The sequence below is a fragment of the Vigna radiata genome, chromosome 8 (genome assembly GCF_000741045.1).
Source record: "Vigna radiata var. radiata cultivar VC1973A chromosome 8, Vradiata_ver6, whole genome shotgun sequence".
Taxonomy (NCBI): Eukaryota; Viridiplantae; Streptophyta; class Magnoliopsida; order Fabales; family Fabaceae; genus Vigna; species Vigna radiata.
Window position 1 is genome coordinate 26,776,719 of NC_028358.1, and position 18,551 is coordinate 26,795,269.

An 18,551-nucleotide genomic window follows, 5' to 3' on the forward strand; every position below is an offset into this window, starting at 1 on the left:
AACATCTTAATTACATGCTTCACTCTTATTTTCAATATATGTCTTTCTTCACTTTCATTTCGATATTTCTTTCTTAACTAAACAACAATCTGTAAATATATATATATATATAAGTTAATTCATTTTATGATCTTTTTCAAATTTTTATTAATGGATCAATTGTTTTTATTAGTTTATGGTAAGAAATCATTATATATGACATTATTTATAAAATTAATGTTCCTCATTAAATTATACTTAAAATATTTTAATAATCATTAACTATAGATGTATGTCACTCTTAAATATGTGAGAGAAAATTTAAAATTTGTAAGTAAATTACTTTTTATTTCTTCTAATTGAAGACTCAGCAGTTCAAAACAGGGGATATTAGCATTTACCAAAAAAACATTCTTGTTGCAGACCAATTTACAAATTCTTTTTTTTAATATGGAGTAATTTGTTTTCGAAATAACGATACAACTTTTTAAAAAATTTAAAATTCGATAAGTCGAATTTGGAATGATTTTGTTACGTTGATTTAAGGGTGTGTTCATTTGGAGGGATGAATTGGAGAGACACTCAGTAAATGGATATGAGAGAATTTGAGAATAAATTGAGTGTGTTTTTTTAAAAAAATTTAGAGATCAATGAGAGTAGATTTGAAGATAATGTTTATGAAAAAAATGTTTTAATAGATAGAAAATAAAAATTATCAAAATGTTTTTAGTGGTAAAAATAATATAAAGTGATATTTATTAATAATATAATTATTTGTAAAAAATATTATAATGAAGAAAAAAATCAAAAATTAATTTTTAAAATAAAATAATTCTATATTTAAGTAAAGTGAAATAATTATGTGGTAATTAATTATTGCTATTAATGAGATATTTAATTAACTGAAAATAAAATTACCTAAAAAGGTTTTATATGTTTCATATCTCTAATTAATTATTCAATCAATTCTAATAAATGAAATATTAACTAAGAATAACATTTGAACACATTTAAAATATAAAGTAAAACTTATTATTTCTCTTATAAAGTGCCTTTTCAATGTAATTTCACAGCTAAGAAAGTAAGAAATGTGTTGAGAGTGTTGGTAACAAAAACCTAGGCATGTGGCATAACAAAGCCAAGGTTCTCCTTTAATCATTTAATCTTACTTGGCATTCCATAGCCATGTAAACAACAACTTTTCTCTACGTGTCTCCTCTACCATATCATTTCAACAGCTTTCCTAATGGAACACACGAGAAGCAATCTTACAGAACTCACAAAGTGGGAAACAAAAGATGTATTGCAGAGAATGAGAAAAGTTACAAAAGAGATACATCTACAGGGCTTATATACATGCAAGGAGTGTAAACTAATAACAGAAAATTGAAAACAAAAGGTCCTATCGTAACAGCACACGTATTTGAATTACTATAGCTAATACTCTCCCTTAATTCAAATTCTCGAGAGATTCCATCCCAATCTTAAATCGCATGTTTACAAATTTATCAATGGCTAATGACTTAGTACACAGATCTGCCAATTGCTCCATAGACTTGTAGTATGACAGCTTGATTCTTTCCTTGTTAACAACATCTCTTAAGAAGTGAAATTTTACTTCAATATGTTTGCTCCTCCCGTGGCTGACTGGGTTTTTGGCGAGGTTTATGGCAGAGGTATTATCCATCTTCAGCTCCACAGGATTCTCAAGAACGATCCTCAGTTCCGACAGCAACTCTTCGAGCCAGATGCCTTGACATGCAACATAGCATCCTGCGACGTACTCTGCTTCACAACTGGACAGAGCAACAACTGTTCGCTTCTTGGATGACCATGAGATAGGTGCCCCATTGATGAAGTAGATGAACCTAGACGTGCTTCTTCTCTCGACAATGTCACCTCCATAATCTAAATCGCAAAAGCCTGTGATCCTCAAGCAGCTTTCCTGCTCTCCAAAAGGAAACAATATTCCATAACCAGTGGTGCCCTTGATATATCTGAGGATACACTTAGTGGAATCCATGTGACTCTTCCTTGGTTGACACATGAATCTACTTATCAAACCTACACTGAAGATCAAATCAGGTCTGCTATTACATAAAAATCTTAATGAGCCAACAGCCTGTTTGTACTTCGTTGCATCTGCCTCTTCTTCAGCATCATCATTTCTGAGTTTCATGTTCACCTCCAAAGGACTTTGAGCTGCGTTGCACTGGTGCATCTGAAACCTCTCAAGTATTTCATTTGCATATCTCTGTTGATGCATAACAAGGCCTTTTTCAATCCGTGTGAACTCCATCCCAAGGAAGTAATACAGTTCTCCCAGGTATGTCATTTCGAAGTCATCTTTCATGTTCTTCTTGAATTCATTTATATCCACCAGTCTCGATCTTGTTACAAGTAAGTCATCTGCATATAAACAAACAATCAACATATTACCTTTTGATGTTTCCTTCACGTAGACACCATGCTCAACCTTGCATTTTTCAGAACCATGATTCATCAGTGAAGAATCAATTTTTCTGTTCCAAGCTCTGGGTGCTTGGCGCAGGCCATACAGTGCTTTCTGTAATTTGTAAATCTTCCTCTCTTCGTTTTTTACTTTAAACCCGAGAGGTTGTTGAACATACACTTCCTCTTCTAACACACCATGAAGGAAAGCTGACTTTACGTCGAGTTGGTAGATCCGCCATTTTCGAGAACAAGCAATTGCTACCACCACGCATATGGTTTCGAGTCTTGCTACCGGAGCAAAGACTTCGTCGAAATCAATACCTTTCTTCTACAAGAAACCTCTGGCAACGAGGTGTGCCTTGTATTTTGACACCGAACCATCTGGGTTTAACTTTTTCTTAAATATCCACTTGACACCGGTGCTGCATTTTCCAGGTAGGAGATCAACCAGACGCCACGTGCTATTCTTCTCGATAGAATTTAGCTCCTCCAACATAGTATTTTTCCACACAGGTTGTCTTAGTGCATCTTCTACACTCACAGGTTCTGCCTCTGCCATTAACGCGATGTGAATTAGACTCCCTTCTTCATCAATCGCTGAATCTGAATACACTTCATAGTCAGAAAACCTTGACGATCTCACGGTCTGTCATTTTGGTCGCTGATCCTCAACTCTTACATTGTTGTTCTTATCAGAAGCATTCTCAGGTTCAGGTTCCTCTTCTGTTCTTACTTCTTCATGCTCATCAAAAGTTCCTTCATGTTTTTACTTCATGCTGAGTCTGAATACACTTCATAGTCAGAAAACCTTGACGATCTCACGGTCTGTCTTTTTGGTCGCTGATCCTCAACTCTTACACTGTTGTTCTTATCAGAAGCATTCTCAAGTTCAGGTTCTTCTTCTATTCTTACTTCTTCATGCTTATCAAAAGTTCCTTGTATCAGAATCTTCTTTTGATTCTCATGCGTGTTGTCCCAGTTCCATGACTCCTTTTCTAAAACAAGCATGTCCCTGCTGATGACCATTCTTTGCTTCCTCGGGTCGCAGAGCTTATAAGCTCCAGTAGGATGATAACCCATGAATATCATTGGCTCACTTTTGTCTTCAAGCTTAGCGCGTCTTTGATCTGCAACATAAACAAATGCAAGAGAACCAAATATTTTTAAGTGCCTTATAGATGGAGTATTACCTGTTCAAACCTCAAGAGGTACCTTTCCTTTGATTCGCTTTGTTGGACATCTGTTAAGAAGATACACAGCTGTCGTCACAGCTTCGGCCCAAAAATTTAGTGGCACATTCTTTTCCTTAAGCAGACACCTTGTTGTATTCATAATGGTACGATTTCTTCGTTCTACCAGAGCATTGTGTTGTGGGGTATACGAGCAGTGACTTCATGATTTATCCCTTTCTTCTGGCAGAATTCTTCAAAGGCATGAGAGGTAAATTCTCCTCCACCATAAGTTCTAAGAACCTTCAGAGTTTTTCAGATTTCTCTTTCCACATTTGCAATATATTTCTTGAAAACTTCAAGTGCTTCTCCCTTCAATTTGATCACATAAACCCAACACATTGAACTCATCTACAAAAGCAATGAAGTACTTGTTTCCACCGAGCGATGGTATATCGAGTGGAGCACAAATGTCTGCATGCACGATATCTAAGCATCCTTTCGACCTCATCTCTGTTTCTGACTGAAAAGCTTTCATGGGTTGCTTGCCTACCAAACAAGATTTACAAGCATCAACTGGTAAGGAGATAGATGGCATACATGTTACCATATCCCTTTCCTTAAGTCTCTGAAGTTTAAATGTCCAAACCGAAGATGCCATTTCCAAGCTTTCCTCATTCTTCACAACCGATAGGCATTGAACATTCTCAGATCCATCAAAACAAACTTGAAATGTTCTATTATCAGAGATCTTGCTAATCAAGACCAGTCTACTTTTGTTGTCATATATTTCAACCCAATTCTGGTTGCCCATAATCACGGTAAAACCTTTTTCAACCAATTGACCAATGCTGAAAAGGTTGCACTTCATGTCAGGCACATAGAACACTTTGAAATCAATACCTGCGACTCATTCCTTCTGTTGATGACAACATCTCCTGTGCCTTCAACCTTTAATGTACTATCATCAACGAATTTCACCTTACTCTTCTTTGTCTAACTAAAGTTGACAAGTCATTCCTTGTTGCACGTCATGTGATTTGAACACCCTGAATCAAGATACCAATTTGTTTTTAATGGTTTCGCACATTTTGTAGTTGTCATCACCATTAGTGTTAACATTGTTTCTGTGCCTGAGTCTTCTTCAGCAACATGTGCTTCCTTCTCCTTGCTTTTCTTTTCTTTTGATTTCTCTGGAAAACATTCAGACGCAAAATGGCCATATTTATGACAATTAAAACATTCTATATTCCTTTTATCTTTCTTCTTTTTCAAACCTTTCTTATAATGTTTCTTATCCCTGGAATCATATGTGCTCGTATCAGACTTTTCGTCCGGTTCTTCATTATCTACGTTGTTTCCTTCTTTCTTCCACTTCCCTTTTTCTTGGTTTTCCTTCCCATTTCTTGAACTTCTTCTTCTCTTCTCCTTTCACATGCTTAATTTTCAAAGCTTGATCATCACGTTTAAACTTTCTTTCACGCTTCCTCATTTCGTAAGCCTCTAAGGAACTTTGAAGTTCCTCTATCTTGAGCTTGCCAACATCTTTTGACTCCTCAATAGCAACAACAATATGATCAAACATCTCAGGTAGCAATCTCATGATCTTTTCGATGATCATAGTATTCGTAACCTCTTCACCACAGACTTTCATTTGGTTTGTGATCATTATAATTTGGCTGAAGAAGTCACATATTCGTTCACCTTCCTCCAATTCTAGATGCTCGTACTGTCTTCTGAGTGCTTGGAGTCGCACTTTCTTAACCTTTTCTCCACCTGAATAGCATCGTACCAAAATACCTCATGGTTCCTTGGCTGTGGAAGCATTCTGAATCTTTTCAAAGTGTGCGTCATCTACACATTGATGAATAAGCATCAGCGTTTTATCATCTTTCTGCTTGAATTCTTTTTCTTGTCCTTCTTTGCCAATAACGTCTGCCTCCGTCTTCTCGACAACGCCATTGACACCTTGCACACGGAACACCACCCGCATCTGGGTGCTCCATCAATTCCAATTCTTTTCTGTGAGAATTGGAAGTTGTGACAAAAAAATATCAGCAGCCATTGTAACAAACCAAGAACAACCTTCTTGATAAGCACCAGAGACATCAACCACCATAGCAGGTTTCGAAAAGACAAAGAAGAACACACACGCCCTAGGTATTAGAACCTTGGCTCTGGATACCACTAATGGAACACACGAGAAGCAATCTTACAGAACTCACAAAATTGGAAACAAAAGATGTATTGCAGAGAATGAGAAAAGTTACAAAAGAGATACATCTGCATGGCTTATATACATGCAGGGAGTGTAAACTAATAACAGAAAACTGAAAACAGAAGGTCCTATCGTAACAACACACGTATTTGAATTACTACAGCTAATATTCCCAACAATTTAAACTCGATGCTAACCTCAAAACGACACACCGTCATTTTAACGACTTTTCCTCTCTGACCACCCTTTCCTCCACCGTCACCTACCATCGTCTTTTCATCATGGGCCACGCGGGTGCCGCACGCCACAGTCAGAGGTCCCTGAGTCTTTTCGTTCAAGGACCTTGTTTTTGTCGTCTTCATCTCCATCCGTGATGGTGTTATGGCTTCCAACGTAAGAGTGAGACATTGTGCATGGTACGTAGTAGTGTGGGTGTTTTGGTTTGGTGTTAGGTGGTGTGATGGAGGCGTGCTTTTGATGGAGGGAAAGGAGGAGGTGAGGGTGACGTGGAACGTGGTGCTGAAAGGGTGGGAGGGGTTTTCATGGCAGTGGAGCATGAGGGGAAGGTGAGGCTGGTGGGTGGTGGACAAGGGTGGTTCTGGGTGGACTAAGTTGGAATCAATTACTTTAACATTTGGAATTGATTCTACATTTTTTCCATAGTACAAAATATGATTGAATCCATGACATGATTTTGGAATTGATTTTAAGTAAAGTTAGATTTGGCTTGGTCATTTCAAAAATAACAATGGACAAATATGACATTTTGACATAATTTATTAAGCACTTCCACATGTTAGAAAAAAGGAATACATTTCGCAATTCCTCACTCATCCCTCCTCTCATATCTACTGAAGCGAACATCACAACTCTTACAAATTTGTCCTCGTCATTCTTTGTGAATAAGAAAATCATCTCATACGAACACAATCTTAAAGTTGTGTCATGATGATACTACTTCAAGTCGAATTTAACAAAATCGTGTTGGTGTTTAAAGATGTTCAGATTTGTTGTTCATGTTTCTTGTCTTTGTTTGTTAAGAGCTCTCATGCTTTTGGTGTTTTTTCACAATAAATCATTTAAGTATGTTTCCAAGCTTATATTCTCATCTTATGAATCTTAAAAATGATATAATGATATGTTTGATTTATTTTTCTTTTTTTTTATATGTATTGTACGTGAAAATCTATATATTTTAGTGCTAGTTCTCAATTTTTACTTATATTATTTGTTTCTAGTTCATATGATGATATTAAATTTTGATTTAATTTTTCCGGTTGGTCAATATAGTATGGGAGTTACTCAATGAAAATATATTTTTTTTAATATTACAATAGGCTTCAATTATTTTTTTTCAGAATTGAAGTTTATTCATTTATTTATTTATTTTTATAATTTTTATTGTTTTGAGCTTCGATTCTTGAGATAACCAAATGTTAAAGTTGATATTTTTTACCTTATCTTGTCGTGCTTGAGTTTGAGAACCGAAGTACAGTGTCAAAATTAACTGGTGCCAGAACATTTTGTTGCACTAGTGGATTATTCATTTAGCAACATACCGATCTTGAGTTGGTGGTGAGTGAAACATATTTTGGATCGGGCTTTTCAATAAGAAATAATTACAACGTTATTTTTCGGAAAAGTGGTTCATGAATTTGTGCAAAATCATCATAATTGAGATATTTCTTTGGATAACTTCGTACTTGGAATCACAAAAATATAAGTAAATACTTCAAATGAGTATTCGCACATGATGGATAATAGATAATTTAATCTCTGCTTATAAAGAGTTATGTGTGGATGTTATCCTATCCATTATCTACAAAGAATTAAAATTTAAATTTAAAATATGTTTTATTAGATTAAATTTGATTAAAATGTTATTTATATTATATTATATTATATTATTTAATTAAAATTAAAATTTTAGTTGTATTTATATATTTTTTATTTTATTTATATTTCTTTTTAAAAAATTATAATTTTTTTAAGTATTTATAAATACTTGCCATTTTAAAAATTTATAGATATTTTCTAAAAAACATTCAATGAATAGTGGAACGAATAACGGATTAAATTTTTTTTGTTACAAGTAACAAATAGGAACTACTGATCCAATCTATTATCATCCTTACTTCTTTATTTCTAACTCTAAAAAAATTCAAATTATTCTCGTATGGAAAACATTTTGATCGCATACTTTGGAAATTAAAAATTTATAATTTATTAAAAGATATGGTATAAATTGTACAATTTAAAATACATGTTTAAATTCGAAATATATAATTTAGATTCAAAAATCTATTTTAAATTACACAATTTAAAAAAAAAAAGATTGAATTACCCAGTACAAAATATATTATCGGATTATATAATCAAAAATACATTGTAAATGTTGGAATGAAAACAAAGTCTCACATTGAGTCAAAGAAGGACTGGTCAAGGGTTTATATACACATAGATATCTCCAATGGTAAGAGGCCTTTTGGAGTGGTACCAAAAGCAAACCCGTGAGGGCTTGGCCCAAAGCGGACAATGTCTTACCATGTGTGGAGTTCTATGTGTGTGTCGTACCTCCCCAACAGTAAATTATATATTTTGAAATTATATAATTTAATCCAAATAATTGCTAAAACTAAATACATTATATATTATACAATTCAAAAAGTGCATTATAAATTATATAATCTAAAATTTTTAAAATATATTATAAATGACATGATTAAAAAATCTAAAATTAAATAGGTTTTCACATTCATCCTTGTCGACTAATTCCAAATTCAACACCAACTAATTCATATCGACTTTTGGTTATGTTTGATTATTCTTAATTTTTAATCACGAGTCAAACGATTCAACATTATGCTTAGACTGATTCGACTCAATCTTCCGTTCAAGTTTACTCAACTCGTCCTTCAGTCCAAGTTTACTTTATTCGACCTTGGATCCAAATCGACTTAACTTAACCTATAGTCCAAACCGATGTAATTCAATTTTAAATCCAAAACAACTTATTCTAACCTTCTGTTCATATCATCTCATGGTCATCTTTGATTAGAATCAACTTGTCTTGAGATTAGATACTCTTTAATTTTGATCAACTAGTTTCAACCCATGATTTGAAACAACTTATCTAGATTTTTAATAAGAGAACCAACCCCTCGCCTTTTACCTTTAGCAAAGGACCTTGATACTCACTGTACTATATGAAATATATCGGTCAGAGTTAATGGTCATTCATGAGCAATTATCAGATATTAATTTACAAATATACGGTAGTAATGATTAATTATTGGGTTTGACTACCTAAAATATATTGCACTAATGGTTAATCAATAGAGTTAGCTGTCACAAGCCTTATCAATATACAACTATACAACTGATGTCCAGGTATAATCATCTTCTTCTATACTAATAAAATATAGACCTCTTTATTCTGCAGGTCAACCCTCCACTGAAAAGAATTACATGAAGAGTTGAACGATCGAAACATAACAAAGAAGGACGACCGTCCTCGAACAAATGTTACCGAAACACTCACATCATCATTATACCTTACAACCAATGGACACTTGTTACTAGGCATTTTATACTTTTTTTATAACAATAGAAAAGAGAGAAAAACAAAACATGGAGAGAAACTAAGAGAACGAGAATTGAAGAAAACTGTCTTTTTTGTGTGCTTGAGAGAGATGTGCTGAATGTTGGAGTTGATCATTGTGTCCTCACCGTTGGTGTGTTGTGGTAACTGTGCTCGTCACCCTTTCTCCACAAGCATATAGGAGGCGGGGTCTTTCTTTCTTTGTCAGTGTGAGAAGATTGACGAACAACCGTTGTTTGACGTGGCACGCAACATATTTTCTGTACACTGTTCAATGGAAGATGTTTTTTAATATTTTTTTAACAAACTTTTTATAGCGTCTATGTAGTAATTCCTGAATGGTCAATTTTAAGTATAGGAGCTAATAAAATAGTGACACAGTCTATTATAAAAAATTATTAAAAAAATGGTTAACATTTATTTAAGGGTTAAATATGTTTTTGATTTTTAAGTGAAAATTGAAATTAATTCCTCTTCAAAACTGTGGTCTAATTTAGTCTCCAAATTTAGAAATATATCAATTTAGTCCTTTTAAGATTGAAACAAAAATATGTCAAATAGTATAAACAACCAAAATGTTATCATTAAACGTGCTTGAAATATTAAATAAACTTAACAAAATTTAGTTAAAATGACTAAATTCATATATTTTTATAGTTGAAAACTAAATTATGTCAAAATTTTAAAAAAGAACTAATTCAAATTTTTAATAAAATTTAAGAACAAAAACATATTTAACGATTTATTTAACTAATGGTTTAAAAGTCAAACTGATATTTAGACTATGGTAGTGTAACTGGAGCTATGTCAGTTAACCGTGACATGTGGGGTGATTTTATGGTACGACTTCGGTCTCTTTTGTCCCCTCGTCTCTCTAATTTTCGCATCTAATAATTTCACATTTTCATTACGTTTGAATTAGTGCATTCACAATACAATAACTGAGATGGGGAGAAAAATACATTTATATTCTATCATGCGTTGATGAGGATATTTTCTAAAAATGCTGCTACTTTTATTATGTATATTTTTGTTCTTAATCTGGTAAATTTTAACAGTATTGAATTGTTAAGGTCCAATTGGTTATATTAATTTTGGGGTGTTGTTTCCTACACCTCCCCAAGTGCGACATGTACCTCTCCATTAATTTAATTTATTTCAAAAATATTTTACACATCCACACTATTTTTTTTTATTCCAAAAATACCCTACACTTCCCCCACTATTCTTAACGATCTTTCTCTTTCTCTCCCTACATTAATGGAGCATTTACATAGCTCATTAATGGAACATTTACATTACTTAAATTTGAATATATTTTCTTAAATAGATTCAATCTTATTTTCATTGTTGAATATATTTTTTTCTTTTCAAATTACTTAATAAATGATAAAATTTTGTTGTAAATTTCTAGAAAAATGTTTATATATATGTATCTTTTTTTTACATATAATATCTATAATTTTTAACATTATATTATGTTTTAACTCACCGACATGTTTGACTCAAATAACTTGAATAAAATATTTAATTTATTAGATAAATAATATAAAAATATTATTAAATACTTAAAATATAAAAAAAATTATTTGTTAAAGATTTAGAATTTATTTAGTTCTTTCGTCATTATAAAGTTAGTATATAATAATAATAATATATCATTATTTACTATTAATATTATTATGTTTATTATTTTGTATTTGCATGTAACTTTTAATTTTATAAAATGGAAATGGTAAAAGTACTAATATTGAAATTTTATATTTTGTAGTATGTTACAAATTTAGATCTGAACTACATGAATGCTCCATTAATATAGAGAGAGAAAGAGAAAGATTGTTAAGGATAGTAGGAGGTGTAGGGTATTTTTGGAATAAAGAAAATATTGGAAAGGTGTAGAATATTTTTGAAATAAATTAAATTAATGAGGAGGTACAGGTCCCACTTGGGGAGGTGTAGGCAGCAACATCCTTAATTTTGTCTACATGTTTGGGCTCTTTTAATATTTGGATTGATGCTCGCCAGTGTTCAGGAAGAAACAAGTGTTCCAGGAAAAAATCCATGCGAATTTTGTGTTCTAAAGTTGTTCAATCAATTAAATGTTATGATTTTGTTGTGCTAAATTTGTTCAATTATTGAGGTTATCATCGTGCGGTACCTTCGTACGTAGGTCACACCTTTTCCTCAGTTTTTCTCTTATATTTTATATACACTTTCCAAATGTTCCTCAAACAACACAATCAGTTAGGTTACGGTGTTTGAGAGGATTTGCCACCTAAACTAGAAGAAAAAGTCATAAAAAAGCAATCATCTTTGTAAGCATCTAGTATTTGAAATAATAATTTATTCTTTGAAAATTGATGTGTTTGACACAGCTATTGCTATTTTGCCACAATTCCAACCTAGGTGACAAATCTGTCAAACACCACAACGAACTTCAAGTTGTTTAGGAAACATCAGTAGCAGTAAAGTGAATTTAAAATGAAAGAAATGCACTTACGAAACTATGTAACCTATAGAGCACAATAATAACATCCCAATACTTATTTGACCAACCTAAGAACTAAAAGAACTATTGTTTTTTTCTTTAAACACTAGCGAGCATCAAACCAAAACTAAAAACAATAAGCATTAACCCAAACATTTAGAAAAAAAAAAAAGCCTCTTCCAAACAACAATAGGACCTTGACAACTCAATAACTGCTTGAATTTACCAAAATAAGAACATGATCAGAAATAAACTAGCAACATCTGAACATACTTTCTCAAACAAACATCATCATCAACATTGTATAGTGCATACTGTTCGATTATAATGACTAGTCAGTATTTAAGAGAAAGGTAGACGAAAACTTTCTTTTTACAATTTAGCAAGTTTTCCTTCATCTCTGTTAACCTTCATGGTTTTAAAGCGGAGAGAGGATGCAGCTTAAAAGTTTGACATTGTTAATAGCGCTCTAGAACGATTGTTGGATCCACACTTAGATTCTGTATCTAACATTATGCATAAGAGCTGTATGAGTACCAAAAATTGCTATCGCAACCATCCATACTCGCATAATCATCTGGACCAAATTGTGGCAATCTTTCAGAAAAGGCTTACATGATCCGATCTTAGTGAATGAAATGATAATACAAGACTAAACAAAATAAAATTGTCTTCAAATAACTTTGAATATCTTGCTAAGGAAACACTAAGTGATAGAAAATCTCCAGTAATGAAATGTGCAAACCTTGGCTACCAATCATAGTTCGTCTTTTGGTGATTCCTTATAACATTGCTCATCCCAGTAATAGGGGAATTTCATTTGCGCTGCAGTGTGAGGCATGGACCAGTCCTCGTATGCAAATCTAGTCATAATAACCAAAACATTCATAATGAGTAATAAGAAGACAAATGATGGAAAGATATAAAGTTGTCTGCATCACTGTCTCATATAGAGACGTATTAAAAATATCTAAAGGAAAGCTATCCAGAGTAAAAATCAAATCAAAATGACACATATAATTGCATTACTAAATCATAAGACTGCATTGTGAAAAATCAGAATACATATGGGCCCCGTGGCTAATTTTGAGGAGGGAGTGACCAGCCCTACCCTTCCATAATAGAAAAAACATTATATAATGCCACCTTCATAGAAAGAAGAGACGCATTTCAGTGGGAATATGTTTAAAAACTATATTACTTTTTATTGAATCAGTGACGAAGAACCGTCTCTCACTAGACTGATGATGTGGTTCGGGTATAATGGTCACTCAATCGTTAGGTATAAAATGGTTTGCACATGGTTTGCACGCAGTTTCGATTTAATGATATGAAGTCAAAGTCATTCTTAAAACAAACTACTCGTACAGAACAACGAAATTCAATATTTATCTGCACAAGAACCAAATCATATAGAATTCTTAAACTTCACACTAATAATCTTCTTTTGGTCGACTATAGAACACATTATGTGGAGTCACTGCAATACAAGCATAAAATTGCAATTCAGATTTTGGTTTATCCATTTAGTACGATTTCTTAATTTTGTTTTAAATAAAATCAATTAACATATATAAGAAGCTAGAGAAGAAAACAACATAACGAGCAGAGAATGAAAAACCAAGAAGAATACGCATTTTTTGGTCTATCTACTGAGTTACTAGAAAATAAGAATGCGTTTACTAATCACAGTAAATAAAGAGCTTCAGCAGTTTGCCATATTTGGAAGAGCCAGAATAGGAGTTAGTAAAGTATGAATCATGGAGTGACTGGTACGATAAGAAGTACATACAATTTAACAGGTGGACGAGATATTATAACAAGCACTTGTAAATCCTCGTGTTCGTTGGTGTTCCAAAGCTGTAACACAGATTCTTTTAGTAATTTAAAAATCCACAGGGACACGAGTTAGAGTAGAATATAAACAATGGAGATGGAACAAAGAAAATTGTCAATAATATTACTAATAGCCATACATGCCAAGATATCATTATCCAAATTACAAAAGGAAGTATCCATGACGTCTTATCTTTCCCTTTATCAACATTTTGATCTGTTAAAAACATATAGCACCTTACTTAATGCAAATGTATCAACTATTTAGATTAAGTGATCAATAACCCATAACATTTAGAAAAATTGGCACTTAACATTCTAATGTTTATGACTTGTCCCAAAGATATTATTCTCAAGAATGTTTACAATCCTAAACTTTTTTACCAAAATCCAATTAAATTGGAGACGTCTCACTGTTGCATAAAATGGTTTACCTGATGAACATCATTAACAGGAATATGAAATGTGCTATTTGTAAAGATAAAGTGCTCCTGCGGCTTTCCAGGGTATTTTCCATGCGAATCTGATGCAAGATAAAGAGTGCCACTCCCTTTGAGAACAACAAAAACCTCTTCACAGGAATGCCTGTGAATAGGGGTGTATGTTCCAGGTGAAAATGTTTGAAGCCATACTTCAACCTGTTCCAGGAAAGTTTGGAAATATGATAATACACAAGCATTTTGAACATCATAGACCACACAGATAGCAGCCAAAAGGATTTAATACCTAAAGCGAGAGTAGTTTAGGACTATGAATTCTCCTAGTAAAAACTAAGTTTTTCTTTGACTTCTAAAAAATAGTATAATAAAACTGAGTCTGCTAAGAAACGTTTCTTCAGAGAGATTTCCATGAGAGAGAAAAAAGAAAAACAACAAAATAAATTTTTCCATTAGCTAAAATTAACTAATGTACAAATCAAAAACAAGAATTTAAAGAAGTTATGTAAAAGAGCTTCTACAAAATAGCTTATGAAAAGTTAATTTTAACTTTAAAATAACTCATTTCATTTGTTTCTTCTTATTTTTATCTCTTAAAAGTCCTTCTGTAAAAGTTTATACCAAGAACCTGTTTATGAATAACAAATCTATTGTTTCAATAAACAAACGGCACAACACAACGATGAAGTATTATAAACAGTCAGCTGCTCCTTCAGTTAACTCCCTTTTTCACATTTACTACTTGATACCTATCATTCAATACAATTTGGACTCATTTTTCTTAATATAATGTTAGTAATAACAGCATTTCTAGATTGTCATATGACTTATCATATAAAAAAAAATTAAGTTGGATACCTCCTTCAATCCATGTAATAATGAACCTGCAACAGTCATGTGAGAGAGTCCCGCCCTACCATAGTTATCCTGAGGAATCTCGCTGATATTTCTCACTAGTGGTAACCCTGTATATTTGTTGATTTAAAAAAATGAACCCAGAAATTTTAATTGAGTAAAAGATAACGCTGGTAGGATTAAAACTTTATCTTATCTGACAGAATTTTTTCATTAAAAAAGCAGCACTCGAGATAGTAATCATCATTTGATAGCCAGAACAAACATCTCGCTAAATAAATAAAAATAAAGTCATGTACATGTCATGTTATGATATTAGCTTGGACCACCGTATGTACTACTTACAGGAAAACATTAAGAATGCAAAATGAATAGAACTTTACTATACGTCAATTTTAGTTTATGCACCTCAACTTTTGGAGAAATTTCAAATTACATAGGATAGTTTCTATAAAAATTAACTTTAGCTTATTGGAAATGTTCGTTTTACTTATTTCTTTCTTTCCTATGACTTTTTTTTTTCTTTATAAGTGTTTAGAGAGAAATTTATTAATAAATTTATCCAAATAAAACCTTAAACTTACTCAGAATTATCAGCAAGAGGCTGGTTCGAGTACCACCAGACTATGCCCTCATAAACAAAATTTTGAGTTCGCGCCTTATAGATATGGTAAGCAAGTTCTGAATTTGAGTATTGTGGACAGAAAAATGTAATTGAGAAAGAAAACCCTCTAAAGGTGGTCAGGTTCTCTTATGGAAATTAGTTACTGGGAAAATCATGAATAAACAACTAAAAAATTTCTCACTCACGACGTTATTCGGCGTCCATTTCACATCCGAAAAGACTTATTAGCATGGAGTTGTATAATAACAATGATTGTACTGAAAAATGAAGAGCCAGGTAACCATTTGCAACAATACAACTTAGAAACGCATGCTTATGAAATAATCAAAGCTAAGAAGAAACGAATTAGGTTGAAATAGAATGCCTATAATGTATATATATAGCAGGCACGAGTTAGTCGCAATGCCAAGACAAATCATCAAACACGCACTGTGCAAAGCATAGTCAGCAACCTAATATCGTCGAAAGCATCACATTTTTGCCGGATGAAGTGTTTGGTGAGAAGGAACACAAATCAGAATCCAAAAAATAACAATTACAAAGCTAAAGACCGTTAAAAAGAAGCAACATCGATATAAGCACAGACGGAGAAAAGGGATGCAGAAAGAAAGTCACGAGTAACATGAAAAAGAGGATGGAAAGAATAATAAGCATAAGAACTAACCAGTAAGGGGGCATGGCGAAGAAGCTAGAACGAGTACAGAAAATGAGAAGAGACAGAGCAAAAGCAGCGAAGTCTCATAACGTTCTACCATCTTCTAACAAATCCTGGTGATGACGACGTGCACACACCACAAATTGCAGAGAAACACACTGTCTTACAACCATTTAATCACCTTATGTTTTGTTGTCGAGGCTCCACCACCAAATATTGCTTTGTTTGGATGTGAAATATAAAAAAGGAAAAGTATACATAAAGAAAAAACAATTATTTTAATATGATTTAAGATACACTTAAATACGTTTTTAGTCTTTTTTTTTTTCGATGTTGTTCAAGATTTATTTTATTTGAATGTTTATTGTGATTTCAATTATCGTAATTTTCATTTAAGTTGAATGATTTTCATATTTTGTTTAAATTGTTAACCAAAGACTATACATTGGTGGTGTTTTCACACGTAAATATTTAAGGTTTAATTGATTCCGAGTTCTCTATTTATATATATTTGCATTAATTAGGTTCCGTATTTTGAAATAGTTCAATTGAGTTTTTATTTTTGAAAAATTGAATTGATAAAGTCTTTATTGTTAAATTTTGTGGACGACGTTAAAAGTGTTGCCCGGTGGTTAGATGAGGTGGACTTAAATAATTTTTTAATTTTAAAAAAGTTTAAAAAAGTTTCTGCCACATCACCATCCTGACACGTCATCATCACCATCTCCAAACAAAGCCTAATTTTTCTCTAAGAAACCCTAGCCGTCGCACCATCTAGCATCGTCACCGCCATCCTTGTCGGCAACCATCCTCTCCAACGCATCATGTGGCGCCACCAAAGCTTCTTCTCCCTTCTATTGCACCTCCATCACCTTCGCATCTCACCGGACCTGCTATTCATTCCCAGAAAACAGAACCCAAAATCCAAATCACGAAGCCCTCCGTTACAAGCTCTATACTGCAGCAGCACCATGGAAATCGCAAGCCATCGCGATTCGGCCTTCGTTCCCGCGCCACCACCCAATGTGATCCCTTGCTATGCCGCGACCACCAATCTTCACCATTTTCACCCTTGCACCAGCCAAATCGTCGTCACACCAATAGCATCGCCGTCCAATCTCCACCATACACCGCTGCTGCAGATCGTGAATCACCACTCTTCTCCACCACTAACTGTGCCGCTGCTTGTCTCCACCTGCAACCACAATCAGACCTGCAAGCAAACCAGAAGCCAAGTTCAAGTGTCGTCGCATAGCACCGTGGAGACCTAGGGTTTCTCGAGTTCAAGCCTCCGCCACTACTCGCACCAAGCCGCACCACAAGAACCACTTTGTTGTCGTTGTCGCACCATCTACAACGACGAGATCGTCTTTTTCACCATCAATAACTAGAAAACCACTAACAGATCTGCAGAAAACCAAGATCCGACCACACCCTAAATGTTGTCGCTGTTGTAGATTGCGAACATCTTCTTCCACCTTGCGCAGCTCCAATCGCATGGTCAACTTCCTTCAAGCCAGAATCCCAATCGCGATCCTTCATTTTTCCTTGAAAGCAGTCCACAGAACATGCACAAAATTATCACTCATGGCGGCGCAGGAAGCCTTCCCCCTTCCCTCCAATCTAAAACCCTAATTTTGGGTGGAGAAGGGGCTAACATGTGGTAAGGCCTCATTGGCCACGTCCATCTGGTCATTGTGTGGACCTCTTTATGTGCCACGCGGTTATAATGCCACTTCACCTAACCGTTAGGCAACACTTTTAATGCCATCCACAAAATTTAATGGCGGAGACTTTATTGATTCAATTTTTCATAAATAGAGACCCAATTGAACTACTTCAAAATATGGGGACCTAATTGATGCAAATTTGCGTAAATAGGGACCTCCAAATCAATTAAACTAATATTTAAACACGATTTCCGTGAAAGGGTGGTAAAGATGGCTATGTGGTTGATTTTGTTCGCCATGGCTCCGTGGTGGTTCGACTTTGTGTTTGGTACCCTTTGTGCTTTTGATGTATGTCATAAATGTGGCTTCAAAAATTGTTTATGTGGCTAGTTTTTTCTTGACTTTTATTGGGATTGATTTATATTATTTCATGAATGTTTGTAAATCTAGGAATGACATAAATTCAACCTCGTTGGAGATAAATTAGATAAAAATGGTTGTGCATTGTAGAAGTTGGGTTGTGTAAATGCCTCTATTTGATGGAATCTTTATCAGATTTATCAG

General features: G+C 33.6%; 1 protein-coding gene across 3 annotated transcripts; it reads right to left on the reverse strand.

Moving 5' to 3' along the window:
* Positions 1-12,106: 12,106 nt before the first annotated feature.
* Positions 12,107-16,530, reverse strand: LOC106769929 (auxin-binding protein T85). 3 transcript variants are annotated; one of them, XM_014655736.2, is made up of 6 exons: positions 16,327-16,529; positions 15,041-15,147; positions 14,180-14,383; positions 13,702-13,769; positions 12,655-12,772; positions 12,107-12,486 (listed from the first exon to the last, which is right to left on the reverse strand). In XM_014655736.2, exons 1-5 carry the CDS (start codon positions 16,415-16,417, stop codon positions 12,667-12,669), a joined length of 576 nt encoding a protein of 191 aa, XP_014511222.1. In that variant the 5' UTR covers positions 16,418-16,529; the 3' UTR covers positions 12,107-12,486; positions 12,655-12,666. The 3 variants fall into 3 exon arrangements, with proteins under 3 accessions (XP_014511222.1, XP_014511221.1, XP_022640747.1); XM_014655735.2 differs by having other exon boundaries at positions 12,440-12,772; positions 16,327-16,528; XM_022785026.1 differs by lacking the exons at positions 12,107-12,486; positions 13,702-13,769 and having other exon boundaries at positions 12,661-12,772; positions 16,327-16,530.
* Between the last annotated feature and the right edge of the window lie 2,021 nt (positions 16,531-18,551).